The 21,142-nt window shown below is 32.3% G+C and overlaps 8 protein-coding genes and 1 pseudogene across 9 annotated transcripts, besides 4 other annotated features; 4 read left to right on the top strand and 5 right to left on the bottom strand.

The window, feature by feature from the left end:
* Positions 1-18: 18 nt before the first annotated feature.
* On the bottom strand, positions 19-477 carry TVAGG3_0261620 (uncharacterized protein; the record flags this gene model as incomplete). Its single annotated transcript, XM_001288743.2, has 1 exon — positions 19-477. The coding sequence occupies one exon, from the start codon at positions 475-477 to the stop codon at positions 19-21; it is 459 nt and encodes a 152-aa protein (XP_001288744.2).
* Positions 478-505: 28 nt separating this feature from the next.
* TVAGG3_0261610 (DNA/RNA polymerases family) lies at positions 506-2,929 on the bottom strand (the record flags this gene model as incomplete). The annotated part of the gene is made up of 1 exon (XM_051228344.1): positions 506-2,929. The coding sequence occupies one exon, from the start codon at positions 2,927-2,929 to the stop codon at positions 506-508; it is 2,424 nt and encodes an 807-aa protein (XP_051098074.1).
* Positions 2,930-2,937: 8 nt separating this feature from the next.
* Positions 2,938-2,965: a terminal%2Cinverted (terminal inverted repeat of Mariner transposon ID:TVAGG3_0261590).
* Positions 2,938-4,241: a mobile genetic element.
* Positions 3,034-4,161, top strand: TVAGG3_0261600 (annotated as a pseudogene). The gene has a single exon. A coding segment is annotated over exon 1 (1,128 nt).
* Positions 4,214-4,241: a terminal%2Cinverted (terminal inverted repeat of Mariner transposon ID:TVAGG3_0261590).
* Positions 4,242-6,007: 1,766 nt separating this feature from the next.
* Positions 6,008-6,530: a mobile genetic element.
* A 792-nt stretch (positions 6,531-7,322) lies between these two features.
* On the bottom strand, positions 7,323-9,808 carry TVAGG3_0261570 (pectin lyase-like family; the record flags this gene model as incomplete). The annotated part of the gene is made up of 1 exon (XM_001326340.1): positions 7,342-9,783. The coding sequence occupies one exon, from the start codon at positions 9,781-9,783 to the stop codon at positions 7,342-7,344; it is 2,442 nt and encodes an 813-aa protein (XP_001326375.1).
* A 561-nt stretch (positions 9,809-10,369) lies between these two features.
* On the top strand, positions 10,370-13,165 carry TVAGG3_0261560 (cilia- and flagella-associated protein 58-related family; the record flags this gene model as incomplete). Its single annotated transcript, XM_001326339.1, has 1 exon — positions 10,370-13,165. One exon carries the CDS (start codon positions 10,370-10,372, stop codon positions 13,163-13,165), a length of 2,796 nt encoding a protein of 931 aa, XP_001326374.1.
* Positions 13,166-13,294: 129 nt separating this feature from the next.
* On the top strand, positions 13,295-14,332 carry TVAGG3_0261550 (protein serine/threonine kinase protein; the record flags this gene model as incomplete). The annotated part of the gene is made up of 1 exon (XM_001326338.1): positions 13,295-14,332. One exon carries the CDS (start codon positions 13,295-13,297, stop codon positions 14,330-14,332), a length of 1,038 nt encoding a protein of 345 aa, XP_001326373.1.
* Positions 14,333-15,999: 1,667 nt separating this feature from the next.
* TVAGG3_0261540 (carbohydrate binding) lies at positions 16,000-17,088 on the bottom strand (the record flags this gene model as incomplete). Its single annotated transcript, XM_001326337.1, has 1 exon — positions 16,000-17,088. One exon carries the CDS (start codon positions 17,086-17,088, stop codon positions 16,000-16,002), a length of 1,089 nt encoding a protein of 362 aa, XP_001326372.1.
* A 219-nt stretch (positions 17,089-17,307) lies between these two features.
* TVAGG3_0261530 (uncharacterized protein) lies at positions 17,308-18,246 on the bottom strand (the record flags this gene model as incomplete). Its single annotated transcript, XM_001326336.1, has 1 exon — positions 17,308-18,246. One exon carries the CDS (start codon positions 18,244-18,246, stop codon positions 17,308-17,310), a length of 939 nt encoding a protein of 312 aa, XP_001326371.1.
* A 1,207-nt stretch (positions 18,247-19,453) lies between these two features.
* On the top strand, positions 19,454-21,095 carry TVAGG3_0261520 (protein kinase protein; the record flags this gene model as incomplete). Its single annotated transcript, XM_001326335.1, has 1 exon — positions 19,518-20,810. One exon carries the CDS (start codon positions 19,518-19,520, stop codon positions 20,808-20,810), a length of 1,293 nt encoding a protein of 430 aa, XP_001326370.1.
* Positions 21,096-21,142: the final 47 nt, after the last annotated feature.

Raw genomic sequence — 21,142 nt, 5'->3', positions numbered from 1 at the left:
AAAAATAAAATAAATGTTTTAAGGGTGCCCACCTCTTTGAATCATAGTATCAAAACCATTATTTACATATTGAATCGCATCATTAACGGTTCCTCCTTCTAAAACGGTATCAAATGGTGGAGTCCAGATTTCCTGATGATGATCATAAAATCCAGCAAAATTAACCGTATTATTAGGTAAAATATGAATCTCAGCGGTATATCTTCTATCTAAATTTGGATGCCTTATATGTATACCATTACTGCCCGGATAAAATCTCAAACCTTGATTTTGTTGACGCATCAAATTATTGAAATTTCTTTCTTCAGGGGTGAATGTTCTTCTCCGTTGACGTTGTGGTGGTGGTGGTGGTCGTTGTTGCGGCTGTTGATGCTGTGGTGGGATTTGAAAAATTCGTTGTGGTTGATTATTTGGAATCTGAAAGTTAAAACCATTTGGTATAAATCGATTTGGTTCCTTTTGTCTCTTCTGTGGCATTTCATTAAAAATAAAATTTTAAATTGTATTAAATAAATGGCATACAACATCCATTTTCACAACATACAGCCTTAGTGTGTGCTCCTGTTAATGCAGTCTTACCGATTGTTAAGCGAGTCATTGACCCGTTTTTAAGTTGTAAATTAATATTCTGACCATCGAAAATAACTTTATCATTTATTATATCCAAATAATTTTTAGGTGTTAATTGCTTATTTTGTCGTAAACTAACACCTTTCATTTTTTGTGCAATCTTTTTAAAATCACTTCCATCAATTGAACTGTTGAATGAAGTATAACATTTAGGACATAACGCCACCATGTTATCACCTTGTTTCTCAATTGCTAAACCCAATAATTTTTTCTCATGTGCTTTTTCTTCAGCTTTATTCTTTAATTTAGGTTTAAATTTCTCATCAAAACAGAAGAAATCAAAAGGTGCGAATTTGAAAATGTTTTTATCATAAAATTTTTTATCGGTAACAATTGCTTGAAATGCTTGAGTGTTAGGAAGACTTGGATCGCCAGCGATTGCCCAATAAGATGAATCAGTATCACCTTCAATGAAATGAAAACGATTAACATCCATGCATTTATACATAAAATCATAAATGAAAACTAAATACCAGTATTTTGCGTTATCTAAAGTAAAAAATGCCTCTTGTAAACATGTATCACATCTATAAAATCTATCTTTGAGCATCACTTGATACGTATCCTCTCCTATTTCTCTTATGTTTTTAAACTTATTTGACATACATGCAACGCGTGCCTTCTGTGCATTCATTATTTTAGTCTTTGCGTAATTTTGTGTATTCATTGCATCGTAACCATATGATCCATTAAGCGAAATCTTGCAAAATAAACTTTTTCCTTTATTTCCTTCTAATTCAGCCTTTTGTCTTTCGTTCATAAATTCGTTCGCAAATTCATTAAAGCAAGTGTTTTTAGTAAATGTTAAAATTGATTGAATGTCATCAATGATAAAATTAAACCTGTCGATTAGATACCATAGATAATAAGAAGAAAATGGTTGATATTGGTTGTGTGTTGATGCTAACTGAGTTAATTTCCTCTGTTTCTGGTCAACTGGTAGATTGTTTGATTTCATGTAATTATACATAAAACTGCCAATTGTTTTTTCATCTGTGATAATATCTAAGTTTCTTATTATCGGTAAAAAGTTTATGTAATCATTAATGTATTTTTCATCAATGTGACCCTTTACTTCAGCCACGAATAAAGTATTTTTCTTCTTAATTATTCCCAGTGCTTTTGCTTTCTTTGTTGCTGTATCACAAATGATAACACCATTCAATCTTCCCGGTATATACATTTTATGGTCAGTATATTGAATGAAATCATGAGGATTAGATGAAAATGATGAAGGATATAATGAATTAAAATCAACACCAACGAAATGAGTCATGATGTTGGAAGTGTCCTCATTTGATACAGTTTTAGTTTCTGGACTATATGAAGGTTTATTAATGTGCGTGATTCCTTTAAGATTAACACGGTGTTGAACATTTGATAGACCACCAGTAATTCCATTACGGAGAATGTGATAAGCTTCAACTGAATCTAAAGTCATTGGTAAATTATTTTTTAATGCATAATTTCTTAAATTGATTCTTAAACGTTGAACATCTTCATCTTTATTTGATTTTACGACATTGCAATAACAACACATTAACTGACAATTTTCTTTGGTATGTGGTTTTTCATTATCGATTCTATCCAATGTTGGTTTATTTGCATATGTAAACGCTTTACCACACATTTTGCATTTAGATGAAAGGACTAAATCGTGATAGTATTGAAAATCATCCATTGAAACATTATTTTTAGTATCTCTTTCTGCTTTTTCATCTTGTTTCTTATATGATTCAATTTTATATTTCCAATACTTTTTCGTTAATTCAAAACTTGATTCTATCTCTTCCTCAGGATATTTTTCATTAGGATTAAAGTCTTTATATGCTAAAGCGTAACGAATCATTGAAGCATTCGATGATAAAGAAAGATTATGAAGCATGTCAATTTTATAAACAAATGTTTCTTCAATAATTTTATCAATTGGGTCAATCATAATTTCAACATCTTTATTGCAATAATGAATAAAATATTTTAATATATTCTTAAAGTTTTTAGCATCATTGAGATATATTTGATAATCACTATCTGATATAGTTTCTTGAGTTAATGCTGAATAAAATGAATCTTTCGTGAATGGTTCCTTTTTATATAATTCTTCTTCGTAATTTTCCCACGTGATGAATTGATAAGGGAAAAAGGATTTAACACGTGATTTATTGTTTCCGAAATCTTGAGTGAATTGGTCTAATGTCCCACCCGCTATATAATTTCTGATGTCAATAAATCTCAATTCATATGGAACGTTTGTTTTCTTTACAATGATTTGCTTAAATTGTGAAGATGAACCCAGCATTGATTTTATAGGGTGTCCAAAGGTGCGTTTAGCACAGCGCTCTATATGAGACTATTAAAGGAGATATATGCTGATTATAAATATATAATAAAAAATATGAATATATGTATATGATGAGTATGTTGTATTTTGGCGCCATGCCGGGATATAAAATGAATTTTGAGACAAGAGGCGGTTTCGCGGGAAATTTTGGCGGGATTTTTTTCATTTTTTTAATGAATCATAAAGAAAACATCCTCGCTCTTGCAAAAAAATGCAAAGACTGTAAAAAAATCTACGAGACATTGGTAAAATGCTTCGGTATGGATGCTCCTAGCTATTCCACTGTAATGTATCATGTTAGGATGTATCACTTCATGAACAAAAAGGCGCCCATCATAAAAATTGACAAAAAATCGCCGGATCAAAGAAAAATCAAAGCAATTCTTCAAGCGCTAGATGAAGACCCAAGAGCATCACTCAGAAGGATAGAGGAGATGACAAAGATACCACGTACAACAGTCCGTTATTATCTGCACAATTATTTGAACTACAAACTAGCGTATACACGTTGGGTTCCGCACAACCTTAATTCAGTTCAAAAAAAATCTAGAGTCCAATCTTCGAAAGAGCTCCTCTCTATATTGGGTGCGTATCAATCCAAGAAGTTTCACTTTTTATTAACAGGGGACGAGTCTTGGTTTCAATATGCAACAGAAGCCAAAATCATGTGGATCCCGAAGGATGAAAATCCGCAAACATTCCCGAAGAAAAAAATTGACACACCAATGATGATGTTGTCGGTTTTTTGGGGCGTGAATGGCATCATCGCAATTGATATTCTTCAAAAACCTAATACGATGAATGCTCAGTATCTAATTGACAATGTTCTTACTCAAATTATCAATTCTGATGAGTTTGAGAAATCCAAACAACAAAAACAAAAGTTTGCAATTCATTTTGATAATTCAAGAGTTCACAAAAGTCATAAGGTAATGAATTACTTGGTGGAAAACAATGTCAAAGTTGTTCCAAACCCAATTTATTCACCTGATATTGCACCCTCTGACTTTTATTTATTCGGCACGCTAAAAAAGAGAGCTGAAGGACGCTAATTCGCGAGTCCAGATGATCTTGAAAATTTTGTAAGAGAGCAATTTGAGCAATTTTCTCATGATGATTTAAAGCGTGTCTTTCAAGCCTGGATCGATCGCTGCGAACGCGTGATTGAATCCAATGGTGATTATATTTAAATAAACTTTATATATATGTAACTTGTTTATTTCTATTCGCAGTATTCAGGTTTGTGCTAAACACACCTTTGGACACCCTATATTTTCCATTTTGCAGTGTTTAAATCACGAAGAATTAAATTTAAATCAAACTTTCCCGAATTAAAACCTATGATATTCACTTTATTGAATTCCTCATCTAGAAGTTCTTTAAATGCTTCCTTCTGTTTTTCATTTAATGTATGGGACAAAGTCCCCGCCGTTTGCGGCTTCATTAATTCTTCATATTGTTCAATATTTGATTCAACAACTAATGAACAGGTTGAAAATAAAAATTCAATCCAATCAGAAATAAAAGAATCACTCGAAGTTAAACAAAAATTCCTCGTATATGTTTTATCATTTAATTTAACCGTTGATGATACCATGAATGGTTTTAAGTAAGCGTTCAAAGTTGCACACTCAGAAAGTTGTAATTCTTCTTTAGTCTCTAATGTTTCAAAGTCAAAAGTAATATAATATCTTGTCGGTTTATAATATTCCTGCAAATTGTGAGCTAATAACCACTGATATATCTTCTGTTTCGTAATATGTGGTGCATATGGTTGCTGTGTCTTTTGCAACTGAACGTCTTGAATTAATCTCCCATTATTTTCTTTACATTTCTCACAATGCTTTAAAAATCTTCTTTGATTTTTCCTTTCTGGATCATCACGGATAGAATAAACTTCTTCTTTACAATATGGACAAACTTTATAGCCGGTGAGTGCTTCAACGTCTGTTATTCTGTCAGCGTGAAGTTTTCCACATGGACTCTGTGTTAATAAAATATTTACTGTTTCAAATTCTGGATCTATCATTATTGATTCCACTAATGGAAAGTCTACCTTATTTATGTCCACGTCTTCTGGTTGAGGATCACAATAATAGAAATCAATATTAACATTTAACATTCTCGCTAATCTCTCACTTTCTGATGAAATGTCAAACCCTTCATATGCATCTATTGCTTCATTTAAATAGCTTCTACGAGTTTTAGGATTAACACCATCAGGAATGTTATAGAAGCGTTTAAATAACCTTCTACCTTCTGCTCTAATTTGATTATCATTCATTTTAGCTGTTCCGTTTTTGTTCATTTATGTAAGAATAAAAAATTAAAAAATAAATAAAAATAAAGTTTATTTTTAAAGCCCATAAAATGAATTAAGAACACATAAATTTTTATCATCTGCGACGTGACGAATACATTTTAATTTACTCAAGAATGCGTACCCTGATACATTAAATCTAATTCCTGTCTTATTTAATTTCACAACTTTGAAAAGGAATGTATGAATAGCTATAAAATGATGAGAAGATGTTTTATGGGTTGCTTCCATTTTTTCTGAAATAAATGAATAAATATAATGTTTATAAGTTTTCATATCTTTTATGTTCTTAATAACGAATGGTATAGACCTTTCAACTTCGTCTTCCTTCGGTGTTGTTCTTTCATATGAAACATTATTGGTATCTTCAACAATGAAACCACAATCACACAAAATTTTATAGGTTCCAATGGTTTCTTTTGATATTTTATCTAATAAATCAAAAACTTTATCAACACCTGTGCATTTATTTAAATAATAATTTGTGTAAATATCATGATCTTCTTTCTTAATCGTATTAGTTGCATATGTCACGTTTTTAAGAGCTTTTTTGAATTTTTCGGAATCTAAAGGTGGTGAAAGTAGGATACAGGGGTATTCTTCATTATCAATAAATTGTAACTTATGTTTACGAATAAATTTAGTACCTTCTTCTGAAAGTGTTTCGTCTATTTCACCATCTAATAAATTTTGTGTTGATTCTGAGACATAATTTTTATATCTTTCTTCATGAGATTTCTGAACTTCTGATTCTGAAGCTGGGATATTCATTAAACCCTCTACTTCATTTTCATTATATTTTTCAACTTCTCTTAATTCCTTAATTTTTTCATCTATTTCATCTCTTATTTTTTTCAGTCTTTCAATTTCATTGTATTCATCATCTTTAATCCGTTCTTCATAATATTCAGGGAAAACATCAGGTTCTTTAGGTTTTTCTTCTTCAGATGTGGGATATAAGAAATTTATAACGTCATCTTTATTCATTTTTCCATCATAATCTAAATCATTTAATAACTCGGCAAATTTTTGACAATTTCTTAAATAATATTTATTAACTTCATAACCTACCTCCTCTAATATATCCTTTATTTCCTCGTTTGTGAATCCTAATTTTTTAACGTTGTTAGTTTTGACGCTCATTTCATACAAAATAAAAAAAATAAAATAATAAACATAACTAAGTTTTAATTTTTCGTAAGAAGTTTATTTTATTTTTATATATAAATCATTCTTAAGGTCAAACAGACTTCTTATTTTTATATGAAATTCATCCTCTTTAATGTCATCAATGATTTCCATTTCATTATTTTCAATTTCTTCTTCTCGTTTATGAGGTCTTTGATTATGACTCCATTGATTCCATGAAATTAAATATTCTTTATCATTATATTTATACCTCATTAGCTTATTTTGGCTTTCATATTCATTTAATAATTCACAATCTTCATTTTTAAATTGAAGTTTAACCCATTCAGGATTTAAACAATGTTTAATTAATCGCGGAATATCTGACATCATCTATATATAGCTTCTTTTATAAAAGATAAAAAAATAAATTATTTTAAAATTAATGTTAATTTTTTAATGATTTATAAATAAATATATTTTAATGCATCGTCTATATATAGATGTAACAAAAAAAGTCACTAAACCCGTCATATCCTACTACTGATGAAGACTTTTTTTCCTGAAAAAAAAAAGTCAGAAAATGCCATTCTAATTCAAACCTAATAGACATGCAAATTTATATGTTTGAAGAATCCTATTTCCTTAAGTGTGCAGATACCACTTTGTTAAATCCTCTCAAAATAAAACTTTAAACAGGAAATTTGAGATTGTATTAGGAAGTGGTAAATGCACCTTTAAATGGAAAGAAACTTACAGCTTTTCTACATGTCATTCGTATTATTATGAAAGATTTATCCTATTAAGCCATTTTATCCAAATAATTTTTATTTTATTGAAACTGAATTTGTTCTATTATTGCAAATGGTATGGATTTAAAAATCCTATGTTTAAATTAATATATATCACTATTTTATTTAATTTATAAAGAAACTATTGCTTCATCATTTTCTTTTTCTTCCAAAAGTGCTTTCTTTCGATCTTTCTTGTTTGGATCATTAGGATCGTCATGCAATCTGGCCTCTGGAGGTCTCTTGCAGAAGTAAATCGTGGCTCCAACTAAAATTATTACAGTCAGACCGATAATTCCGCCAAATACGGCCAATCCTATCGTTTTTCCGTGGCCGACCACTTTAATTATCGGAGAAGGAGTCATTGCTGGTGTTGGCTGTGGAATATTTGGTTTTTCGTCGTAAACCCAGCTGTATACATTAGCTGCGTTCTCTGGACTGTCTATTATAGTGAAGAAACTGACTTCATTAAGTTTGTAACTATCACCATCTTTGATAATTTCGTAATCTGTTGCAATTTCAGGGAATGGCTCGTAGTATTCGTTATATCTATAATATGTAGATAGAGTTACTCTTGTATTTGTCCAGTTTATACCAATATTTCTGTTGCATGACCTCTTTTTAGTGTCAGTGATCGAATTTTGAACTTTTTCGACTTTTACGGACTCTTCTATGTAGACATCCAATGACTCTACCTTTAGATCTGTAATGTTCATGTCGTTTTCGATTTCTGAGTTGGAAAATCCGACGTTATCCAAATAAAGTTGGCTGTTTCCGTATCCTGATAAAGAAACTGAGAACTTGTTAGCTGTGTATACACCACTGATGTTCTCATGAGGTTTGAGGATGGTTTCGTCATCCAAATTTGGAAAAAGATTCGAATTAAGGTCCCAACGCTCGTGATCGACGTTGTTACGTGTGAACATGGTATCTATAATGGACATGTTCGTATTATTGAAAATTAAGCTGCTGCAACCGCAAAAACCGTAATTCTTCTTAAATGTGCATTGTTTGACCACTGCGTCCTTGGAATTGTAGATGGCGATGGCGCCGTGGACATATGCATCATTGCGATCGAATTTGCAATTCATTATCCTGACAATTTCTGAATTGTAAATTAAAGCGCAAGAAGAGTGTTTCGCCGTGTTGTAACTGAACTTGCAGTCATTAACAATGAATCCTTTGCAATCTACAGCCTGTATCAAGGAAGAATAAGCGTAATTTTCGGAAAATCTCGTATTTGTCAATGAAAAGTAGCCGTGGTGGGACAAATTGAGGAAGATAAGTACATTGCTATCATACGATTGCTGTGTGATGCCAATAGTGCACATTGAGAACTCACATTGTTCAATTGCGAAATACGATAATTTTCCAACGGCGTAAGCGATTGTTTGTGACGAATAAATGGTGCTCGTCTTATATCTGATGGTTGGCATGTTAGATTGGGCAGCATGGTCGACAATTTCGTCAAATTCTTCCGATTCTGAAATATTGTAATCAACTTTCTCCAAATTGCCAATAATTTGCTTCTGATCGACCATACTGTTGAAGTCTATGTCAATTGAAGCATTGTTGGTCGTCTGAATCACTCCTTGGACGTTAATAACAGATTCTACTGGAGATTCAAGTTCTTCTTGGGCAAAACATATCATATCGATCGAGTTGAGAAGGTACCTGAATGATTTGGTGGTATTGATTGGATAATTGTGATCAAAATACAAATTCTTGAAATTATGTGGACATTTTATGCTTTTTATGAGGAAAGCTGGGACAACTGTAACTGTGGCTGCTACTTGCCAGAAGTCTAGCTTAGTAGTAACCTCAGGAATGTATTCTTTCGTTAAATTAAGTTGATTTCTTGCGAAATAGTCATGTTTCAAGGTAATTGAGGTTCCTGTAGAGAACAAAGCTGCGGAATGTGTAAAGCAAACATTATCCGTGAATTCTGAGTTCTGTACTAAGCAATTTTCGCTGTTATAGAAGAAAATACAGCCTGGACATGTAAGAGTGTTAAAACGGAAGTTACAGAAGTCGAATTTGATTTTTTCTGATTTCGATACTTGAAAAACTGATGCAAAAACATCGTTGTTAGTAAAATCACAATTTCGGAAGAAACAATAGTAACAATTGTCTAAAATAGCGACGCTTGTTCTTGTATCATTGCCGGTGATTGCAGAAAACTTTGAATTTGTAACGAAAATCTCATTAGATTTGATAAAATTCAAAGCACCGCCTTGATTGAAGTTTGTGAAGCTGCAATTGATAATTTTGGAATCTCTGCAGTCTACTGTATAAATTCCATAGCAATTTTCGATGTTTGAAAAGTTAGTATTGTAGATTTTGAACATTGTATTTTCTAATTCAACAATTCCTGTTGTTTGATCAGAAATTGTGTCGAAAGAGCAGTCAATGATGCCAAGGAATGGAATATTTTCCTGTACTTTCTTAAGGTCTTTCTGATTTTGTATCAATTTTGGAACAACTGTTGTAAATTTGTTCCTATTATCACGAGCTGAGTATTGAAGAGGCTCGTAATAGTTGGGTAGGCGTAATTCAAGGTCCGCCCAAGTCATTGATAAAGAAAATCCAAAGAAAAACAACAGCATCTTCTGAAAACCGGTTTGACACTCAATTTTGAATAGGAAATTGTTTAGGGAAAAAAATCTATAAAAAAAGGCTTTCTTATTGCATTAAGGATTAAATGAAGAGCAGCATGTGATGGTTTCCATTATCGCTGCCTTATTTTATCAAGTTCGCAGACAAATTTGTGCAATTTTCAAGTATCATCTAAATAAAAGAAATATTTTCCAGTCTTATGTATCAGAAATTCAATAGCTTATAAAATTATGTTTAGAACATCCTTCGAATTTCATTTGATTGAATTGTTTCGAAATTAACATGTATGAGTGCCAACATCAATTATCAATCAGTACCCTCTTCAATCGCACAAAAGATTATAACTCAATGCTTTTATATTGCCAAAATAATTTAAGAGAATGAGTTCTTTGATGATTTTTGGATACGATATCTACTCATATACTAGATAGTAAAGATTAAGCACCTCCTTCTGCATCTATAAGTGCAATATATAAGGAGAAATCCTTATTTTTGATTGATGATTTTATAAAATTTTCGATTGAGAAAAAAAAGTTCGTTTAAATGAGTGACGAGAAAAATGAAGTCGATGAGCTCGATAATGAAGTAGAAGCCTTTGATAAAATGGAAAAAGACTTCCAGCTCATCGTTTCCAACCTCGTTAATGATCAAACTCTCGAAAAATTTAGAGGTGAATACGAAAAATTGCATGTCGAACTCGTTAAATCTCACAATCAAAATAAACAACTCATTGACAAGTGCAGACAGCTAAATGCTGATATTCTTTCGAATGCAAACGTAATTTCAAGTACTTTATCTTTAAATCAAAGTGACGCACGTACTATTGCAGGTTTACGTACAGAATTCGAAAAGGCATGGAAAATGGTCGAAATCTCACAAGAAAGAGAGTCGAAAAGTAAAGAAGTCATTGAAACTTTGAAGCAAGAAATTTCAAACCTTTCAAGGTTAGTCGAACAAGGTGGAGCATTAGCATTTTCACAAGAAACATCATTACAAGAAATGTCTGATCAAATTGCAGCTCTTAAAAAAGAAATAACGATGCAAACTACTCAAATGCAGCAAATTCGAGCGGCAATAGACGAAAAAGCTAAAGAAAAAGAAGGATTACTTGTAGAAACTAACAAATTAAAAGAAGACGAACAAAAAATAAACGAAGAAGCAAATCAATATCGACAACAAAATAAAAGCTTATCGGATGAGTCTGAAAGCTTAGTTTCCAAAATAAAAGATATTAAAGATCTTATTGTTAACAATCAAAACACAATTACAAATAATTCTCAAATTATACATGATAGAGGCATCAGTAACTCTGAATTAGTTCAAGACAAGCTTACAGAAGACAGTAACATGAAAGTTGCTGAAGAAGATAAGAATATAAGCTTAGCAAGAGTAGTTAGCAAAACTCAAGACCACGAAGACGTAATCAAGTTAGGAAAGAAGATACAAGCATCTATACAAGGTGTAAGAGACAAAATTGAGGAAAAGAATGGATATATTGAAGGACAAAAGAAAGAAATGGATAATATTCAGTCAGAAAACCAAGAATTAACCAAAATATTGAACGAATGCAAGCAAGCAAAGGAAGATATTGATAATGAACGAGCTCAAACTCGTCAATCCTTTGCTAAATATACTCATGATCTTTATATCTTGAATAGCCAAACAAGTAAAGTGAATATGAACACCAAAACAACTAAAATGCAATCAGACAAAGTTGTTGCCGATACTCATATGCTTCATTCCCTTTCTTCCAAAGAAAAACAAAATTTGAAAGTTGTCCAAGACCAGCAAGCCATCATTACAGGCGAAGTATCAGCTATGAAGGCTAAAGCGCAAGAAGACCAGAAGAAAATTGCTCAAATCGAGACCGAAACTAACAATTACCGTAAAAAATCGATAACAATGAACGGAAACATCTACCAAACAGGCGAAGAAATCAAGATATTAGAGCAGTCATATGCTGACAGGTCCAAAGAACTCCATACCCTTAATGAACAGACGAAAAGGCAAGTAAGTCTCATGGAAATTGTCCAAAACGAAAGAGATCTTGCTTGTAAACAACATGTAAAAGCCATGTTAGAAAACGAAGAAATTGCAGCGAATGTTGATGTCTTAGTCCATGAAATTGCACAGTTAAAGAATGATATAAAAGAAGCAGATGAGAAATGCGTTGCAACACATTATAAAAGGAAAGTTGTTGAAGATTCTTTGGGACTAATAGAAGCTGATGTTGAGAAACTAAGACAAGATTTAAAAGCATGTGATGATGAAACAACGCAATTACGTAATAAAATACAAAGATCGGCTTATTTATTATCACAAGCTGAACTAGATACAAGAACACAGAGCCATACTGCTGATGATTTAGAGTACTACACGAGATCAGTCAATAAATCAACTGTTGAGAAAGTAAATGAAGCAAACATTCTCAAAGAAAAAGCAAATTTGTTGACAACAGAAATAAACAACGGTTCTTTATCGTTTAAGAAGAAAATGGCAGAGATAAATCAGCTGAATGATGATTTAAAGAGAGAACTAGCACTTAACCAAAGACTTCTTGATTCTATAAGGCACAGTAGAGCTTTACAATTAGAAATAATCAGAGTTGAAAAAGCTTTGATTTTGGAACAAGGAAAAAGTAGAGCTCTTTCTGAAGAATTAGAAAGACCAATTAACATTCACAGATGGAGAATATTGAATGGAACTAATCCAGAGTTGGCTCAGTTGATAAGAATGAATCATGACGTGAGAGATAAACTGATGATGAAGATAAATCAGTTGTCAAGACTAAGAGACACAAAATCAAGATTAAAAGATAGAGCAGATGTTTTAGAAACACATCTTAAAAACGCTGCAGAAAGTGAAAGATATTATGATGAATTCCAATTCTTAACTGAAGTTTTGCAGCAGAAAACGGAACAGCTGAGATCAATGGAAGAACAACTGAACTCACAAAGAAACGTCGTTGGCGATCAAAAGGAACAACTGACAACTGTAAGAACAATGGTCAGAGAAGAAAAATCTTCTTATTACAACCAAAAGAAGAAAGTTGTCAAAATGAGGGCTAAAACAGCAGCAGGAAAGAGACCAACGCCATTACCACAAGTAAGACCTGTAAGTGCTCGTAAGGTTACACAGTTTGTAGGTGGTGGTTTCGCTGTAACTAATGCAAATATCGAAAATAGACCTCATGAACGACCAATGACAACAAACAACGCGTATTCTCCTCGTAAGAAGAAAGAAGACGGTATACAAGCAACGAGATTACCAAGTGGATGGAATTCAAGAAGACCTCCTTTGGCACCTTATCTTCCAATATTATCTGAATCCAAAGTTTAGAAAATTAATTATAATATATTTATATGTATATTTTTTTATGTTTTGTTATTTATTCTTTTAAAAAACTTAATTGTATTTTTAGTTTTAATTGCTTACAATTCTCTGATTTTACGCTAAAATTTTACTCTCATGAGACGCTCCATCTCCGTCCAACAGGTCGTTGATGTAACGTACGAAAACGGGAATGGAACAATCAAGCAAATCAACCAGTATAAGGAACTATGCTTGGTTGGAGAAGGTTCTTTTTCCAAAGTTTTCCTTGGACTTGATGTAAATACGAACAAATACTATGCAATTAAACGTATAAATCTTAAAACATTTGTAAGATCATCGATGGGAATACATCAACTAGAAAGAGAGATCGAAATCATGAGACAAATTAAAAATAAATACGTGGTTCAATTGCATGAAGTAATACACGTCCCAGAAAGAGATGTTGTATACCTTATAGTAGATTACGCAAATTGTGGGAACCTTGATCAATTAATAAAGTCAAAAGTCAAACTTAAGCCACAAGAAATTTGTGCTTTGTTCAGACAGATTGCAGAAGGTGTTATGTTCCTTCACCAGCATAATATTGTACACCAAGACTTAAAACCAGCGAATATCTTGCTTAAGTCTGATGGAACAATATTAATTTCAGACTTCGGCATTGGTAGGTCATTTCAGAGTGCAGCTACTGTAGTTGGTACTCCTGCATACCAATCACCAGAAGTTGTCGACGACGACTGCGAATATGACGAGGAAGAAGAGATCGACCCTTGCAAGGAAGATGTCTGGTCCCTTGGTGTTACTCTTTACCAGCTCGCATTTAATAAGCTTCCATTTACAGGAAATAACGTTTTCGAGATCGTTCGTTCAATTGAATCATCAGTTCTGAACAAACCAGAAGGCGCAGATGACGTCTTGTGGGATCTAATTTTACACATGCTTGTCGTTCATCCATCACGAAGATACTCAATTTTCGATGTCATTAACCATCCATATACAAAGTCCGCTGACTTGAAATTCGCTCCTAAATGCCCTGCATTTACAGTTCCAGAAGTAAATTCAGATGCTCCAATTCAACACATTCAAGGAATTGTCTGTGACAAAGACTACAAATTCCAGAATTCAGAAGCAAATGTTAAACCTAACTTACCATTGTTTGCTGCTCCATTCCAATGACTTGCAAACAAATTTGAGAAAAAAAAATCATCATGATTTATTTGTTGTTTTTAAAAAATCAAAATAAAGTAAAATAAAAATGTTATTTTGTATTCATATTTGAAATCTTAGTATTTTATCTTTTTTTGAAAGGATTTGAATTTGATGAGACTCTCTGAAATAATTGATAGTAACTTTTTTTTATGAAACACTCGGATAAAGTCAATAGCAAAAAATCAACGGCTTAAAGTGAATAATTTGGATATAATATCGAACTATATTCTTCCGAAGCTTAACGCAGGGAAATTCAAGAAAATGCGACTGGTCTGAATATTTTGGAAATAAAAGTAAAGTTGATAAGACACAAAATGGGACAGCAATCTATGACACAAATGGCCCTAATGGTTATTATGTTTATAATTGCTTATTTGAATCCTGCGAAGGAAAAGGCGCAATTTACATTAAAAAAAATAATTATATCTGCACATTACTTGAAGATTCTATATTTAACAACTGTAGTTCCACTTATCAAGGTGGATCTATTTATTATGAATGTTATAATGGACAAATTGTACAACAACAAACTCGCTATTATAAATCAAAAGCAGAAGACAGTATAATGGCGTTTCTCCATTGGGTTGAATTTTTCCCCTCTTATAAAAACTATGTGTTTGATGTTTCTGTTTCTAATTGTGGGGAAGGTGAATCAAAAGGTAGTATAACTTTTGAAGTTGTATGGGGTGACCTACGTATTTCCAATACCAACATTACAAACAACAAATGCGAGTTCCAATCATCGATATATAATCTCCTTTCAGGGACTTCGAGTACATGTAATTTCACAACATTCGGAGAAAACAACCAAACCGGAAGTAATTCTCTTTATTTTTATGGTGATAAAGATCCAAATAAGCAAACGATTTCTTATTGCAATATTATTGGAAACAAATGTGGAACAGGCAAGAGCCAATATCTATTCTATTCTAGTTACAATACTAATATTGATCATTCCATATTTTTATGTAACATTGCAAAGTACATGTTTTATCCATTATTTGAAGATTATACTTTGACTATTTCAGATTCATATATTGAATCACAGTCTAAAACAGGACCAGGAATTGTTACATTTGTTAACTTAAAGCAAGACTTCGATTTTAATACTATTTCTCATATTTTTATTGAAAAATGTATAATAGAACAAAAAGAAATCTCAGTTAAATTATCATATCTTTCAAAACTCGCAAAAAACGCATCTCCAGCATTATTTTCGTCAAGATAGAATTTATGGAAACCAACTATATCGCGCCTTAATAGATACTTAATCTTATAAATATCATCGAAAAATTGGCTCTGAATGATAATTTTACTATCCAACTAGTGAGTTGTGATGTATTCATTCACATGTAACACCAAGAATTCATAATACTTCTCTGAACAACAAATAATGAGGCCAAAATTATTATGAAGTTTTTTTTACCCCAAAAATGGGATAGAAACAATTAACTTACACTCTGAAATTGGAAATGTCAGTTAACTTGAGATAAGAATTTTAGGCAAGACTATTTGATTTGAATATATGAAGCAATTTTATTCCACATCAATAAACAAAAAAAATGTTATTTAAAAAAGTTTGAAAGCGCATAATATTTAGTATAGAGTGTTAAAGTTACAAAATAAGAAAGAAATCAAGTGTGTTTTGGCATTCTACATAAAGAAATCAAGAAGAAAAGGAAGAGACAGATAAGTTCGAAAACAGCAGCAAACATGAAATAATTTTGCATTTTGAATTGACTTTTTGGAATTTCTTCTGTATCAATTTCAAGTTCTTTCTCTAAAACATTGATAGATTTGTTAAACTTGATTTTGTTCTGCATCATCGTGTTGTTGAATGACTGCATGATGTTCTGCGTGTAATTCAACGCATAAGTCATGATTTTTGTTAAATTATTCATTCGATCGTAAATTTTTGATGTTCTTTTATGAACTTTGGCAACAGATGGAGCTACACGGCCTGAAAATAGCTTGGCGACGTCTCTGTACTTGGCCATATCCTCTGATGCACTCGAAAGTTCTTCAAAAATGTCAAAAATGTCAAAAATTGACTTTTCTGTGGAATTGTCTTGGAATTTAGTATGTAATTCTGTGACAGTCTTGTTTAGCTTCTTGGAACGGAACGTTGCGTTGATGTCGTCGAGAATTCCATCTTGTAATATTTGATCATATCTTTTTCGCATGTATAAAGCGTAGAATGGATCGCCAATCTCGAAATCAACGTTAAGTAAATCGATTTGAGTATCGTATTTTCGATTGGCTGTCGTAATTAACATGACTGTGCCTGTTAAATTGACTGTGATGCTTAGATCACCAATTTCTTCAAGGTGTTCGACTGTAGAATCGTTGGAAACATATAATGTGACCGAATTGTTGATGAATGTAAGATTAATTCGGATTGAAATGTTTTGATTCGCGTCTAAGGAATAATCTGACATGTTTTTCAGAGATTTGTATGTAATTTCATGGTCAATCTGGTTCTGAAGAAGAACAAGGTCAAGTGTTGTATTACCATTTCTGTTGAAAATTGTTCCAAAGAGAGCAAGTCCCTCGTAAATTGATGGTCCACCGTTAACTTCGTCATTGTACGTATCAGGATCAATGAAAAGAATTGCAAATCCGGATTTATGTTGAGGATTTGTTATATTGAATACGTAACTGACGTTTAAATCCATATTAGGGACTTTTATTTCTGAAATTAAGAGCTCTGATATATTCTTCATTGGCGGAAGAATTGTAATTGAATTTTCATTTATCGAAATGTCGCCGAAATACCTCCACGAAGGGAGTTTTTCGCGGAAATCAACGAGAAATGGTGGATGTAGGTCAGCATTTGAATCTTCAAGCGAATGCTGAATAAAAAAACAAAAGAAAATCATGGAAATGTCACTTTTTAATTTCAAAAACAACAATAAAATAACATGAGATCATGGGAGTCCCGCTTAATTTGAATATGAATCATTGCTAAGATCATCACTGATTTCGCTAAATTTTGGTTCTTCGCTCGAATTAAACCTATAATGGCCCTTATTTGGATCATCTGACTCATCTTCTAGAGTTGAGAAAGAGTCTGCAAGTGATCTATTTGGATTGCGACTTGGTTTGTCGACAGGAATAATATAATGTTCATTTGGATATGAAACTGGAGGAGATTTCGGTTGATCAGGATAAAGAGATGATTGTCCGATATGAATTGATTCATTTCTGTAAGAATAATTATTTTGATATGAGGATTTACGTGATTGAATAATTGAAACAGATGTTGCTGCATTTTGAACCCAAGATGATGAAGAAGTCATCTCATCAATCGTTCTTCTTGCGCGTTCAATAAGATCTATTGTGTCAATCTCTCTATAAGGATTAACATTGATTTCATCTTTGTCTTTTCTGCTTGAGTTATTGGAATATGTAGAAGTCTGTTTAATTCGTTGAACAAATTGTTGAGAGTATCGAGATTTCCATTTTTTGAAATAAACTTTCCAATAAATTGTATTTTCAATACGTTTAAGGTGTCTAAGTTCTAAATACTCACCCCACACATCTGTAAAATCTTGAAATTCGGGAGGGTCACGTGTTTTTATAAAGAAATTTGGAGTTTTGGATGGTTTAAATAAATTTGGATTTTCTTCTGGAGGCGATTGAATGTTTTGACGATACAATTTTCGTGGTTTCTTGATTTTATTTTCAGAACTGTAAGAAAAATCTTTAGTTTCGCTTCTAATTCTTGGTTCGGGTGAAGATGCATATTTCTTTGGATTTTGATAGTCAACGAAGCCTGTGCGGAGTGGAGGGTTAAGTGTATGTGTAAAATGGCTTGTTTTCCGCTTCACAGGAGAAGCCTTCATAGGGTAGAAAATTTCAAACGTTTTTTCAGTACTCATCAATGACAGTATTTTTATAACCTTATTTCAGTAATGATCTCCGTTGCTTGAAGGAATCTCAAGAACAACAAACTCTTTTATGATATGAGTGAGGCCCATTGAGAATTCAGAACTATTAGTTCAAATATTTGAATAATTAGAATTGAGTTACTAACTTGAAATTAATAAGCAGCATATTGAATGATAATAGACTATACAGTGATATCCTTTCTTATTGGGAATCAAACTTTACTCATCGCGTATCATCATTTTTTGTATTAAATATTTATTGATTGTTTGCATCGTATTAGAAGTTTAGCACTTTTTATAAAGAGTTTAACTTAAATATGAGCTGTAACTATACAATTACAATACTTATAAATTTTCAAGAAATAATATTGTGTCAATAAAGTTAAACCTAGAAGGATAGATAGCCTAATGATTGGCAATGATTTTTAATGCTTAAAAACTCATAAACAATAGCTTTTGGTATGGGATTAACCACAATTTACGGGAAAATTTTGAGATTAAGAATGAACAAAGGATATATATAGATTATTAAACTCGGCATAATTGATTTAATGGGATTGCGAAAATTGACTTGAAAAAAAAATTCAAGTTAAAATATTAGGATGAATGTAAACAAATAAAAAAATTAGAAATTATTGAAAATAACAATATAATTACGTCCGTTTAAAAATTAATTGAAAAGGAACTTTTGAGAGAGAATCCGTTCTCAATTTATAGAAATGGGCGATTATGATTGTTGATAATAATTCGTAGGATCTTTGAATAGTAAATATATTTGTATTGATGATGCCGCATTAATGAATGATCGGCATTGAAAATCTTTGATTTTATACGGCTAAAATCCCTCTGAAAATATTGTGTGATCTCAAATTATAAATTCTCTTGATTTATATTATATAAAAATATTGACTTTTCTATTTTAATTGTTTTCATCGTCAATGACTAATTTTATTGTCAATTAGAATATTTTTTGAAATCGTAATTAGCATCTAATATTGAGATGGATTATGCAGAATCAAATATATCTTTTGATAGCTTTCTATGGTTATTCAATTTTAATCTTAAAATTTATATTTATTATATGTATTTATATTTTCTAGCTATTCTCAAAAAAATTTAGGCAAATCTTTTTCTGGGGAACACGTTCGATAAAATCATAATTAATTTATACTTAAGATCAGAACATGTTGGCGATATGATTTATTCCGTATATTGGATTTAGTAATCCTTTGAAAATTTTTTCAATTCAATTTCAAAACATTATGAGCTCTCCAACATTACTATTCGCAAGTAGACACATATCTAATGTCTGCAAAAGTTTTGAAAATATAACCCAAACATTGGCTGCTTATAGGAATCTTTTTGTTTATGCTATTGGTCAATTCCGTAATTTCTCCAATCATTTTCAATCTGTAGCAACCAACCAAACTCTCTCCAAGCGCCAATATAATGCGTACAAAAATATTATTACAGATATTTGCAAGAAGTATCTTGAATTATTGCAAAATTACCAGCTCCAGAATTGGTCAAAGAATACACTTGAAAACAAGATCTCCACATTACCAAGCATCATGCTCAACTTGACATCTTCCCTCCAAGAGCAGTCTTCTGAACTTGATCCCATCGGTGCAAAATATTTTGATACAGCATCACCAGAATGGAGTAGACTCCATACTCTTGAACTTAAGTCAATTTATTCCTCCTTTGAATCTTTCATTAAGACTCAAAATAATAATAACATGATTGTAATGAACGCCCTTAGACGTATGAAGAGCATCAGCAACTTTTTTGAGTCTTGCAACAATGCTAATAACAGTATATTGAATATGTTCTCACCCATACCGCAGAACTGTGCTCAATACCGCATTGAACATGACAACTTGATCGAAAACGAAGATATCGGAAGAGGTGCTTCATCAGTTGTTTATTCCGGTATCTACAAACCAACCGGTGAGGAAGTTGCCATCAAGAAATTTAATTGCCATGAACTCTCCCTCACAGAGCTTCAGCACTTCCAGAATGAAATAACCGTTCTTGCCTCCAGTTCCCACCCAACATTGGTCCAATTAGTTGGAGCCACAGATTCATATCCTTACTGTATAGTTACAAAGTACATTCCAAACGGAAACTTGTTCGATGCATTGCACAAGAACAACATGCTCTCTCAAACAGACCTTACAATAGCTCTCTACGATATCGCTCGTGGCATGAAGTGTATTCATTCCAGCGGTTTCGTCCATAGAGACTTAAAATCCCCTAATGTCCTCATCGATCAAAACAAGCGCATCAAACTTTGCGATTTCGGCATCTCCAGCTCTTCTGACAAGAACGACCAATCCATCAACCGCGCAGGAACTGCACAATGGATGGCCCCAGAGTTCTTCAATGGAAGATACGAAATCACTGAAAAGGTTGATGTCTATTCTTTTGCTATTATCGCTTATGAGATTGCTTCAAAGCAGATCCCATTTGATGGCCTCGATTCCCAGAAGATCATCACTCATGTTGCAATCAACAACCTTCGCCCACACTTACCAGCTTCCTGTCGGCGTTGAAACCCTAATTAAGGCTTGCTGGGCTGCTGATCCATCAGAGAGACCATCGTTCGATCAGATAGTTGATCTTTTCAAGAGCGGAAGTATCATGCTTGATGATGCTGACGCTGAATACGTTTCGGATTATATCATGAAAAACCCATTGTAATTTTTTGTTTAATTTATATTAAATTATCATGTATTTTTCTTTTATATGATTCTTTTTTTAATCTTTTAAACCTCTGTTCAAAATCGAAAATAAAATTTTTCAAAAATGCTATCAAGCGAACGTTTGTTGTGTTAAATGCTACATATTATGATAAATAAGATAATGATATTGAATTGACGTATGG

Source organism: Trichomonas vaginalis, chromosome V (genome assembly GCF_026262505.1).
Source record: "Trichomonas vaginalis G3 chromosome V, whole genome shotgun sequence".
Classification (NCBI taxonomy): Eukaryota; Parabasalia; order Trichomonadida; family Trichomonadidae; genus Trichomonas; species Trichomonas vaginalis.
This window is presented reverse-complemented; position numbering and strand designations above follow the sequence as displayed.